General features: G+C 41.0%; 1 protein-coding gene across 1 annotated transcript in view; it reads left to right on the forward strand.

Moving 5' to 3' along the window:
- Positions 1-13,091, forward strand: part of LOC132705887 (nuclear pore complex protein Nup88) — a 48,465-nt gene that overhangs the window by 35,177 nt on the left and 197 nt on the right. The window contains exons 3-10 of the mRNA XM_060676832.1: positions 10,685-10,810; positions 10,864-11,072; positions 11,127-11,292; positions 11,344-11,521; positions 11,572-11,821; positions 12,059-12,306; positions 12,358-12,471; positions 12,532-13,007. Coding sequence (XP_060532815.1) covers positions 10,685-10,810; positions 10,864-11,072; positions 11,127-11,292; positions 11,344-11,521; positions 11,572-11,821; positions 12,059-12,306; positions 12,358-12,471; positions 12,532-13,007 — 1,767 coding nt within the window. The remainder of the gene's footprint in view (positions 1-10,684; positions 10,811-10,863; positions 11,073-11,126; positions 11,293-11,343; positions 11,522-11,571; positions 11,822-12,058; positions 12,307-12,357; positions 12,472-12,531; positions 13,008-13,091) is intronic.

Genomic DNA, 13,091 nt, shown 5'->3' on the forward strand with positions numbered 1-13,091 from the left:
CCAACGAAATATTTTATTTAATAATGTTTTCAAAAATCTTTCATTTTGAATCTTGCGTTACGAAAGCTTATTGGTTATTATTTTTTTATATAATTTAGTAAAATTTAGCGGGATACTCAAAATTCACTGCCCTCAAATTAATACATTTTGAATATTCAAAAGCGGCTCGAAGAAATCCCCGTGAACCTTTCCTCCTCGTGGTCGCGGTCAGCCTGAATTTTTCATTTGCATTCCCGTTACGCAATATACATAAATAATTACGGCCCCGCCCCTCCTGAACCATATACGCATATATACCGGGAATGCTAATTGGGTCTAACATAAAAGATCTCCCCAAAATCCAAGGCCCTGCGAAATTTAATAAATAATTCAAAGTCCGTAAAAAATCCAACCCTTTTATGTTCCGCCCCGCGTACGCACCTACCCCATACTCCCCCCACACGCACATACACATACGCGCTTATATATACCGCGCATTAGTCTACAAATTAAACATGATAAATTCGGTTGATATATTTGGGAGAGACCGGGAAGACATTCCCCATCCCATACCGGACACGGGCTCTCTATATTCTTAATTATACCGGGGCGTCCTTTTTTAGCCCGCTGTGCCAGTGGCGTCACGCAATATTTTGAAATGTAAACTCCTGGTATCTGAAATAGAATTTTGTCTTTGGCGGATCGAAGATGTTGAGAGATTTTTGGACGAGTGGTAAACCTGGTTTTGACGTTATATTTCTTTAGAACTTTTGATATGTAGTCAGTGATGTTTTAAATGTAAGGAAGGACCACAGTCGCAAGTGTAGGATTGCTTTCGGCCTCAATGCTATTGTTGTGGTTAAGTGTATTTTGTAATGGGACGCTTAATATCTTTAATGTGGAAATATAATATAATTATTAGAGAGAAGAGCAGAGGTAAGTCGGTTTACAACATTGCATGCATATGCGGCAACGAATTCATTCCAGAGACTGGACGAAAAATATCAACTTAAGACTAACAGAAATAAACTCCGCAGCAGTTTCCGAACACGATCACGAAACCGGACATAAAATTTTATTGGATAGAACTAAAATTCTTGCGTGTAATCAATTCTTCTACCAATGAAAAATCCGAGAATCAATAGAAATCTATAAACAACCTAACAATCTTAACCGCGATTCAGGATTCAGGTGTCAAGCTCTGAAGAATCCAACAGGATGATTGGCGAAACGTCGGCAAGTTTGAAAAAGTATTACAGTTACCTGTTTCTTTGAGAAACGTAAATGTTCTCTTTTACTGTGCTGTTCCCTTCCCTATTAACGCGTCGTAGTTTACGTTTTCACAACTTTGCCGTACACGACTGGCATTTTTTAATTTTTTACTTTTCAACAAAAACCTTTTTATTAATACCAAAGATTAATCGGACAAACAAAGAGGCTCGCGATGCGACACCGGGGGCGGCGGCGTTTTACAGCCGCCCCTCTCGAATGAAAACGCGACCGCATATTAATTACGTCAGCTAACCGCCTAATAAATGTCTCAAGATCTAATGAAAAGAAATTCTAATTAGGCGGGCGCGAGAGGTGGAGGGGGGAGGATCCTCCTCGCGCGCCATAGAAATATTTACGATTTCCGCTCTGTTAAAAGGTTTTAATGGCGAAGTTATTTTACAGAGTTTTCTTTTGTGGCCGGTTCTTTTCCCTATGATGGATGGGGGGGGGGGGTGGACCAGAGGATATGGTAGCGACTGCAAAATCTTACGGTCTCCTTAACAGGGTCCCACAATTGAGACTGACGGTTTAGGAAATTAGACAATTTTTAGTAGCTAGTTTTTAGATAATGTAAAGGAAATATTCATTTTAGCTGCTCTGCTCAGCTTGAAAATAGTTTCCAAATCAGTTTGACACAGGATAGTAATCAAAATATGCATTTTAAAGCTATAGGTCCATTGGATACAACCTTGGCAGAACTAGCGAACCCTCGTCGTCGATATAAGCCACCCCCGACAGGTAAAGGAGGGTCGGCCGCGTTTGCCGCGTTGTGTATCTTATAATCAACACGAGTTTATTTATTCATTAACGAATTTATGTCGTCGGGTTCGATGCGGTTGGGTTTTACACCTTCGCAGACTACGTTACCGATTGGGTTTGTAACCGCAACCCTCTTGGTCTGCGTATCTAAATCGTTACAAATGCGGTATTTATTCAGGAATCTAACAAGAAAAATAACTCACGTGATCTTATTGCAACGAGTTTTTAATTTTCAAGGTCAAAAAAGTTAACTGATATGATTATCAACTTTGTTAAGGAAACACCCAAGCTTCCAAGCCGAAAAGTTGCAACCCAATTTCACTTTCTTTCATACATCAAAATTCTGTTTGTTATCCAGAAAAAAAAAGATTTTGAATTGAACATACCGTTGGAATTTATTCATTCTGTCGTTTTAAATCTTTTAAATTTAGGTTTTATTATTATTTTTCCTTGTTTCTTTTTTTGTTGGGTTTTGAAGGCATAAATTTTTTCGCCGTGGAGAAAAACCACAGTTGGACAACGGAGCAAAGAATCCGCTTTGGTCTTCCCAATTTGTTTCGGTAGTTATTTTCGCACGGTCCATTTAATTCGTTACGTTGATTTTCGCCATTTCGTGTGGGGCACCGCTTCGTACACAGTCCCGTCGGATGTGGGGTTCATTCTTTTTAAACGCATACGATAAAGAAAATGCCTGTATGTATATATTTTTAAATATAGGTAAAAATAAAAATATTCATGCTCATCGAACTTATATACAATGTGCACTTTTCTCGCTTGTTCAGTAATTGTTCATTTTTACTAACAACTAACTAACCAAAACAACAATTTATACTGTGGACCGAAAAACATCAATGCGTTGACTACAGGAAAGAAATCTCATCTCATCTCCCGTTCGAGCCCTTTTTTAGTTTTAGTTTTTGTAATTGTTCGTTCTATAACTTCGATCCACTGTTTCTGGTTAAAGTGGCGGTGTCGATTTATCTTTTTGTTCTTCGGTCACACACATCAATATCTTACACATCTCTGAGAGGACACACTAGTTCAGATCCTACCCGAATATATCTTCGGGGGACCTCCGCCACCATGTTTAACCATAATTATTGTATACCAAATAGTTTTCTGGGATGGGGCTCTCTCTTTCTCGTTCCTATTTCGTCCCTAATAACTTTACGATGACAAAACGGCAGCGTTGGTGGAAAGGAGAAGGGAGCGAGGGGCTAAAATTCCGCGGGGTCCCGCGGCAACTCCGCCGTACGTTTACAAAGTGTTATATTGCCCAAGTTTGGAATACATTAAAGAACCAGGATATCGTCCTCCGACGGCTTCCGGTGCCATTATTTAAAGTTTATGCCGTATATATAGAAATACGCCTTAATTTATTGTTGCTAAACACGGCCTGCGCCTAATTGCACTTTTGAGAAAGTTTCGGTGCCCCACGGGTCGGCGATCAAGGTGTGCTCGCTTTATATTATAAATTTAAAGATTGTTTTCCCCGAAATTTGTCGCGGCGCCATATTGTTCGCCGAAAAATCGGGACGCGTAGCCAAAGACATTATTTCGTGATTTAACGTAGTCGGGGCGCGACGCGTATAATCGGCGCAGTCGCGTAGGATCTTCAGGGGATAAAGTTATCTCGGGCGATCTCCAATGGTGTCGCATAAAATTGCTTTTTTAATAATATTAAATTTTTACAAGAGTCGAGTTTTCCACGACGCGGAAATTAAAATTCTTTAAACGCAATGCTAACAAAAACGTTGCGTTGAAAATACAGTCGCATTTAATGACGTCAACAGTTACGTGCTCTTAATTCAACTGTCTCTCTTTTCACTGATGATGCCGTTTCTGCTTTTGATAGCAATAATTTTGAAGTATTGAATACTAGTTCCAACACCGACGTATTTAAGTTTATGGTTTTTGTGGTAAATACAAATAAAAGCCATTCAGATTCGGCAATGGGTGCATTGGCCAGGATAGTGTAGATAAAGGTGTTTATTTTGATTCTCACCTGAACCTGAACCAATCCCATAGATTCTATTAAAAAAAAACTTACTGCCTATTGCTACGTGATGTAGAGATTAAGAACATTGGTTTGCATAGATCTTTTACTTTAATATTATTGTGCGTATGTTCATTTATGGTCACGCTGTGGCAAGGAATTTAAATTGCAAATGCGAACCCTTTGAACGACGTTTTCTCAACTTTTTTATTATTATTTTTCGTCGTCAACCGTTTCGTGGTATAGGAATTTTGACTCTTTTAAGTCTTTTTATTTTTAAGTGTATATTGAATGTTACAACTATTAATTTTGACAAGAACACTCTTAGTTATAAATTGTTGGACAATATCCTTGTCATGCCTACATAACCTGAACGGATTGCACTGCGCAAATAAATTTAAATATCTGGTAAAATATACTTTGGTACGTCACGTCTAAAGCTTAAATGAGTTTTTTTGACTGTGACAATAGTTTATTATAATAATTGTTGTTTTATATTATGTAGGAGACGAGTTTTGCTTAGATTCGCTAGGCAAACATTTGCTTGTGGTCTAACTATATATTTTGACGAGGCAACAATTTTTTTTTTTTTTTTTTCGTTCTTATGGAGAAAGTGAGTTGCGCAAATATCATGTAGCATATCAAATATGTGAAGCAAATTTTATTTTAATTTGTGAAATTGTATTTGTTCACGCGACCGTCGAAGACAAAGTATATGCAATCTTTTATAAACCTTGGTTTTTAAGTTTCGCGCGCTTTTTTATTCGGTCCTTCGAGCCGGATCGTCGCGTTCCGATCGCCTCGTCGGGCGGGATCCGCGTACCCGCCCTCCCCCCGCGGACTAATTACCCTAATAAATTTATGACGTACAAGCGACGGTATTAGCAAAAATGTCGCCTAATCCCGCGCGGAAGCTCCGAAACTGTAAACAATAATAAAATAGGATTATTATTAACCGCGCGCGAGTTCGGATAATTTTCCCGCAATTAGCGCATCGCCGCGATGAATATTCAAAGTGGAATTTTCGTCCTTGGGTTTTCTTGAAACAGCGGCGGCCCAACTCACATTTTTGGTTTTATTTTATAAATGGTTTAACTTTAGCTTTTATAACAGTTTTTGTAATCTTATAATTCAACCATTGGTGTGTACACTAATAAATTCCTAAACCATTCGAGTTTTATTTATTATATCAGTACTCTTTTCAATACTGTATGTATAACACCTTTTAAAGATTTTGTAGCGTTATTATAATACTCCGCAAAACCCGTAGGAACCTTAAATCACCTAAGAAATATTTTACAACTACTCTGTTCCTGGACTCTCCGGCTTTTGGAACGATTCTTTTCCCAACTTCACTCGTTGCTACGGTATTAAAAGGCATGTTTGGCTAGTAAACTTTATCAGATATTAAAAAAAAAAAACTAAGCACGCTTCTAAGGACAAGTAAATAAACAACAGGTGAAAAGTCCGGTTATGATTGCATAATTGACATCTGCGTAATTATAGTTTTTGGTTTTCCGGTTACCACCAAAACACATTTGCAATGTGTAACAGCAAGAAAAGTTAAGTATATTTTTAAATTCCCAAACAAAATCAGCACGTAACTGACTTTAGAGACCAACCGGAATGCCCGGAAGGTACCTCGGACGGGTCGTCCCCGCGTTAAATAGCCGCCGTATTAACCGGCGCAGTCGGTAGGATCGCCGCGCGATCGTTCTTTTCGCGTAACGTCACTGGGGGTGGCAATTAAGAAAGCATAGGTTGCGTAATCCGGCACTTAGCCTCGCGGCGTAGATTTGGCCGCCGCCGCCGCCATATTTGCATTAAAAAGTGATAAAATTAACGCGACTTGGAGATTAATCCCGAACGCGTGTGCGGGCGGGGTACACTGCGGGGCTTATCATCGCGGCGGGTTCTTAGACGCCATTTTTGGAGGTGTACGGCTGTTAGACCGTCTGCGAGGTGCTCCGAGCAGCGTCGACGAACTCTGTCAGCCAAAAACGTTTCACGAATGGTAAGTAAAGGCGCTATGGTGGGTAAACAATAATACATTCGACGATAACCGATTTGTGTTTGCAGTGTTGAAATTAAAAAAGCCGACCTGAATATTCAGTCGCTTAAAAAACTAGACAACTTCTTGTTCTTCTTGTGGTTGGCTGCTCTGCCGAATAGTCCAGTCATGGTTATTTGAAACCATTTTCTTAGGTTTAGGTCTTCGTCTTGGTCCTCTCTTACCATACAATTTTCCTTGTAAAAGTAATTGGAGGAGGCTATATCTATCGTTGTTGGTTCCTCATAATATGGCCTAGGTATTCCAATTTACGTTTTTTAATTGTTGCAATAACTTCGCATCCCTTTCTTATTCTGGTCGATCGATCCAGAGGATTCTTAGAATGCGTAGCAACCAACGAGAGCGTCCAAGCCTCCGCTGCGTATAATACAACTGAAAAAATATAGCACTGTGGTATGAAGATTTTGGTTTTCAGCGGTAGGTCGTAGACGGTGCTGATTTTTATAAATGCGGCTTTGGCTTTTGCTGTTGGTTGATAGTCAGCTCAGTATTCAAGACTGGACGTTTTAACTTTTATATTTCTGGATTTGTAATGAAAAAATATAAGCTACCAACAAATATGACTTTATGGTTTCTCAAAACAGTGACCTTGATGATCAATACACTTTTGCATTCAACAAAACCAATCATCAAAGCACTTTTCCCACATCGAGTCGGGCACCTCCAAAACATGCTTTGTAAACGCATCAATCGCTTCTTCTGGTGTCAAAAATCATTGCCCACTTAATTTATTCTTAACTTATAGGAATAAAAAGAAGTCATTAGGTGCTAAATCAGGACTATATGGTGGATGGCTCATCAAATCAACGTTTCTAATGCTCGAATAGTTCTTTGTTTGCACTGATCGGTGAAAGATAGCATTGTCGTCGTGGAGAGTCTTCGGGAGTTGGTTTTTCTAATTTCGGCAAACAAGTGCCACAGCCCACACATCTCATGGTAAGTCATATGACAATCCTGCAAAATCAGTTTCAGCAATGTTTTCTTGGACAACCACCGATTTTGGACGACGAAATTCATCCTTAAGAAAACTATGACCACGACTGAAGTCCAAAAACCAGCGATAAACAGTAGTCCTGGTGGTGCTTTAACTGCAAAAGTCGAATTAAGTCCATCGATGCATTATTGTTGATTTAGTCCACCTGTTGACTCAACAGAAACTCCAAAATAACATAAAAAATTACACTTCTACATATCATTGTTGATCTAAGCCGCTATTGCACTTAAAGCCTTTTACCCGGCTGCATAATTATTTATTTTCTATAAAGTATCAGATTTTCAGGTAGCACAGAGAAAAAAAATAGCCTAAAAATGAAGCACGCTAATACATACGTGTTAATTATTAGGATTCTTATATACTCGACTAGACAACTAAGACTAAGAATATAATATATTATAAATAATATAATATATAATAAATAATGATTTCGGTTTGAATAAGACCCCGAAGTTTCGTTACAAAATAATATTTTGCCGTTGCGTTTTTGGCGAGCATGAGCGGGGGGGTCAATTTTTTCCCTAATAAGCGTCCGGGGACGCCGAGGTCGCGTAAAACTCCGGTCCCCTTTTAACGGGACGACACCGTTTTTGTTTCACGACGGTAACTCGGAACGCGATATCTGGGACCCTTATAGCGACCTCGCGCGACTCATTAAAAAGTTTTAGTGCCGCGGCGATGGCCCCGACCCCGAATCGCGCGGCGCGGCGACCCGCCATTGACGCCCCCAACGTGTATCCACCGAAACGTCATCCCGTATAAATCTCGAAAATCAAATTTTCAGAATAACAAAAAACCAACGGGGCGGACGGTCTCGGCCCCGACCAAGTCGAGGTACGTCGTGCAGGTGGCACGGCCCCGGCTTTTTTTAATACGTCCGTCGTGACGACCGAATTTTTTTCATTAAAGCGCCGGTTTTTACGGTCCGCCGTCCGAACGGGCGGGGCGAGGGGCGTCGAGGCGAATGAATTTCTCAGGTGTTTTTACTGCCAATATGGCCGTCGACTAATTTCGGAGCGGTCGGGGATTTACGGCGCGCACGAAGCGAATGGTTTTGTGTAATTAATTGATGCCCCCCCCCCCCCCCCCGCCGCTGACCGACCCAGCGAAATCTAAGAAAAAATAATTTCATAAACTTTCGGGAAAAGTTCGCTTGGCAACACCGCATTCCGGCGCATAGATTTTTTTTATGCGGAATCTCCGAGACTAGAGACTTATCAAAAATATAAATACATAGGCGTCATATGGGCACAGTTGCCTGATATGTATGCCAACTTTACTGTACAATTATCATCATTTATGTAACCTAATACATTTGTTTCTCTTTGCTCCCTATTCTACTTTAAATAATTAAGATTTAGATTTATTTTCAGACAAGCAAATATATCTTGAATAACTTTACCTGTGGTAATATAATTCGGAAGCTTCTTGGGCATTTTCATTGCATTGTATAAAACATACCAGCATATCATATTTTTCAGAAGTTTCGTACATTATTATAGAAAATTAATTGAAATGAAATAAACACAGAAAGAAAAAATAGATAGGTAATAAAAATTTAATTATAAACTGACAGTCTCGTAAGTTTTTGACACATTTGATTTTTTGTTTGTAATAGATGAGTCATAGCCAATTATCTACTTCACATTATAATAACAAAATATTTATATTATTAATAAGACATTATTAGTAAAAAATATATTTTCATACTGGTTTTTTGAAATTAAGTAAAGGGTCTCTTATATAGTAGTAACTGCTTAGACGTATCTTAGTCCATTTAGTTAATTTACTATAGCCTACTGCTACAAATAAAGTAAAAAATGAAAAAAAATTTTTTTGAAAAGTTTAAAGGAAAGTTTTTTAAATTTATCAATAACTCATAAGACAACGGACAAGTAGTCCCGAAATCGATAGTTTTAGACAAATTTTGTTATAAACACTACACTTGTGTTTTTTTTTAATGGACCACTCGTACGTCTTTTAATGGTTTCATTATTATTTGTGCCTTTCATTTAATGAAAAAGTAGTCGTGACTCACAAAAGCCGCAACACATTAATGAGCGAGATACGCAGTAAAACCATAAAAATGGAACGCACACACAGTACTCCTAAACTAGAATATTGATGATCTCTTTTATCCTGACAAGCTGAGACTCTTGTTGCTTTAAACTCAATTGAAAAACAATAAAGCTTTTTAAAGAATTAACCAAAAAAAGAGATAAATATTAATTTTTCTGGGAAAAAAGTATGATTTCACATTTTTCTTACGAAATTCACACTTTTTTCCATAAAAATGGTGAATTTTACAAACTTTTTTCAAAATCTTGTAAAAAAAAAATTAATTTGACACACTATGTACACTTTATAAGTAGGATGTGACCCATCTACACTGGTAATTATTCTATGGTCTTGGATATTTGTAGATAGGCACTACTGGAGAATTTATCCTGGGCTCTTTTCAATAGCGATGGTATAGTAATGTTCAGGTTCATGTTCCAAATTTGACACGTGTCTTTACAAAATTCTGACAATTACTGTAACCTTATCGTTAACGAATTTTTGTTTCCATGGAATTTTCAAATTAATTGCAACGTTCGTCTCATTCTAGACAATTTTTCATCAGTATGAGAGAGACTTTTTTACTTGTATCTTTGCAATTTACATTGACTGGCTAAAACACCGGATGTTTCGGAATCAAGAGCCCATCCTCAGGTGATTTTAAGAAAAAAAAGTTCAAACAAACGTGGGTATACATCTTTTTTAAAAATTTTGCACACACCTTCTTATCATCCATATTTGTTATGTAAAAGATTTTCCCCCTTGTATTCCTAGCCCCGTCGCATCTAAATCTAACCCATCGCGAGATCCCTTCGTTAGCGTACTCGCATATTTTTCAATAAGCCGCCCGCGCCTTGACGCGGATCTACCGCCCCATGCCTCCCGACCCCCCCCCCACGGAATGGCCTAATTGCGGTTAATTCGCGACCCGAAGAGCATTAAAAAGTTTTCTGGAAGGGGGCACGATGAAGACACCGGAAATGATTATTTAGCACCTTTCGCGGCATGTGTCACGCGGAACGTGTTATGAGCCGAATGGCTAATGGCTACCGGCGCTAAAAGGATTTCAACCGAAACCCACCCCGCCCCCGCCACCCTTACGCGTGACAAAAGGGCGCTATTAGTTTTAACGGAGCAGTCGGTAGGATTCTTGCGCGTTCAAAAATATCCCTTTGCTTACCTGTACCGGTATTACGAAACCGCAATACTTGATGACTAGTATGGCCTTGACCGATCTTCTTTTGGAACTGATTGAACTATCATTTAATTTATGTTGCAATCTTCGGAAAAAGTCTTTCAGGATATTGGTCGTAATACAAATAGCTTGCTGTCTCTGCATTCTTCTCGGCTTTCATAATAAAAACTATATTATCCCATTTATTTGACAACTAACCAAAACTACAAGTATGCCTTATTATTAATATGGTAATCTCAAGTACTTTTCTATGATTTCAAAATACAAATTATGTATGGAAGTTTCATGTTAAATGTGTCCAATTCGGCCCAAACTTTTCAAGTCGTTTTGGCCGATGAGTTGCTCTGTCTGCTATTGCAGGAGCTTTAGCCTCGACGAGCGGCTACTAGCCTGCAACGATGTCATCACCGTCAGGCAGGTCAGATTTCATCCGGGCAGCGTGACCGATTCCCACGTGCTGGTGCTGACCTCCGACAACGTGCTGAGGTACGGCCTACGGTACGTGGAGTTTGCGTTTTGCTGCGAACGCTTGCTTCTAGGTTGTACGAACTCGACGGAGAGCAGGCGCTCAGCGTGGCTCAATACTCAGTAGGCGATAGGCCTTCTTCGATGTTCCCCTCCACCAAGACCACCTTCCTGGACATCTACGGCGAGGTGGCCGTCGATTTCGACTTCGGGTCGCCGGAAGTCGTCAGCAAACCGCTCTGGGAGAACTTTCGAGAAATGAAAATAGCCGAGAGGGATAAAAGTAGGCACTTGCCCGCGTTGAGGATATCCTCGGAAAGCTATTTTGCTGTTTCAGCAAACGTCCGCGTCATCCTAGACACTCCAGACCGAAAGATAACCCCGAAGAAGGCGGAAACGATAGACAACGACGTCCAACGGGACGGTAAGCAGCTGACGTGGCCCGTATACGTTTTGAGAGGGGACTACTCCGTATACTCCATCAACGTGGATCTTCACAAGGGGTAAGTTTCTACGATCGAGAACTTCATCCTACGCTAACCCCACGGTTCCAGCTCCAAAGCCAGGTTAAAAGGTCCTTATCCTACCTGGAGTCTTCCGGATCTGGACGAAGATGCCTGCGCTATGATCTGCCTAAACGCCACTCCCCAAATATTCTGTTTCGCTTCTTCAACCGGCACGTTGGTCCACGCTATACTCCTGGACCTAGAAGAGGCAGATATTTTCGAGGAGGTAATAAGTGGGTTTAGCGGAAACGCGTTCCCTATCGTTTTCGATTCTAGTCGAGAGTGCAAGGCAAAGCGATAGTCACCGAAGCCGCCGACAAAGAGTTGCTGGTGTTCGAGACGGTGGTCTTGGAGTTGGGCTTGGCGACGTCCCTGGACGACGACTACGAAAAGTACAAGTGTCCGATACATTTGCACAAAGATGAGTCCAAGGTTTCGCGGTTCTTCGCGACCCACAGCGCCGGAGTCCATTCCGTGAATTTGTCGTGCGTAGGAGAACTACATAGTTTCGTTTTCGGACCCGAAGGTACCATTCTCAGTATACCTAGAACACCGTGGTATTCCCGGAAAGTTTTCCTCCCTGTGCTCCTATCGGAACGTCTCTGCCTTTTCGCCTGCAGACTGTTGCTGTTTTCTGCCTCAATCCTCCCATATCTTTCTCCCCTTCTACATTTCAGATAGTATTTTTCTCCCTACGTTTCTTCTTGTGGAGAATGCTTCGTTGGTAATGATATAATTAGTTGCTTCGGGTTTTCGTCTTCAGATGCGGAGCCTTCGGCGGATATATTCGCTCAGTCTAGTTTCTCCGAATACATGGTATGCACGAAAACCGTCAATTCGACGAAGTCCAACCCTGTCATCGGATTCGCTTTGTATTACGAACCGACCTCGGTCATAACCCTATTGGCGGACGGGAGTGTGGTCACGTTGGCCATTTTGGCCGCCCCCCTGATGCCCAAGGATGAAATCGCGCCCGGCAACGTCGTGGAAGCGACGTCGCCGCTGAAGAAGGTAAGCAGTGGCTTTACGTTTCATGCTTCCTTTTGCACGTGGAGGTTGCAGATGTTGAACGAGCCGTTCGACCAGTACATCCAGAAGGTTTTGAAGAAGTCTTCCAGCCAACCCGTGCTCAAATTACCTGCCGCTACGGAGAATACACCTGAGGAATGCTACGAGGTATTCAGGGAATATTGGGTGGTGTTGGCTAGTACTATATTAGTCCCGGCGTCTGTGTAGTTGTTGCAGAGGGCATCCCAAGTGTTTAGAGAGCAGCTGTTCAAACAGCATTCCAAGGCGCGGGAGGAAATGGAGAAAAGGATCCACACGTTGAAAATGCTGAGGGAGGCGCAGAAAAAGGAGATTGAAAGGATGGTGGTTCAACGCGACGAGTTGCAGAAATCAGCCGGCGATTTGGCAGAAAAGTACGAGGATATCAAGGATAAGCAGGACGAATTGCTGAAGAGATGCGAGCAGCTGTTGATGCTGGCGTCCAGGAAGAGGGACCAGGCTTCAGACGCCGAGACGAAGTTTATAGCCGACCTCAACGCGTTCAGCGAGAAGTGCGCGGACTACAAGGTCGCTATCGACAAATTGAGGAATAAGTCCAAATACCAGGACGTGCAGATCGAGAATTGGAGAGCTCGGGAAATCAAAAAGGCATCAGCCATAAGCGAGATGCAAGCCAATACCATCAAGAGCAGTTTGCAGGACTCGTGAGTTGATGCTTTATTTCTATTTTTTGCAAGCTCCTCCTCCCTCACATATAGTGGAACGCGACTTGTGTATTATTTTTGCAG

This window comes from Cylas formicarius, unplaced genomic scaffold (assembly GCF_029955315.1).
Source record: "Cylas formicarius isolate icCylForm1 unplaced genomic scaffold, icCylForm1.1 PGA_scaffold_8__14_contigs__length_24414737, whole genome shotgun sequence".
Classification (NCBI taxonomy): Eukaryota; Metazoa; Arthropoda; class Insecta; order Coleoptera; family Brentidae; genus Cylas; species Cylas formicarius.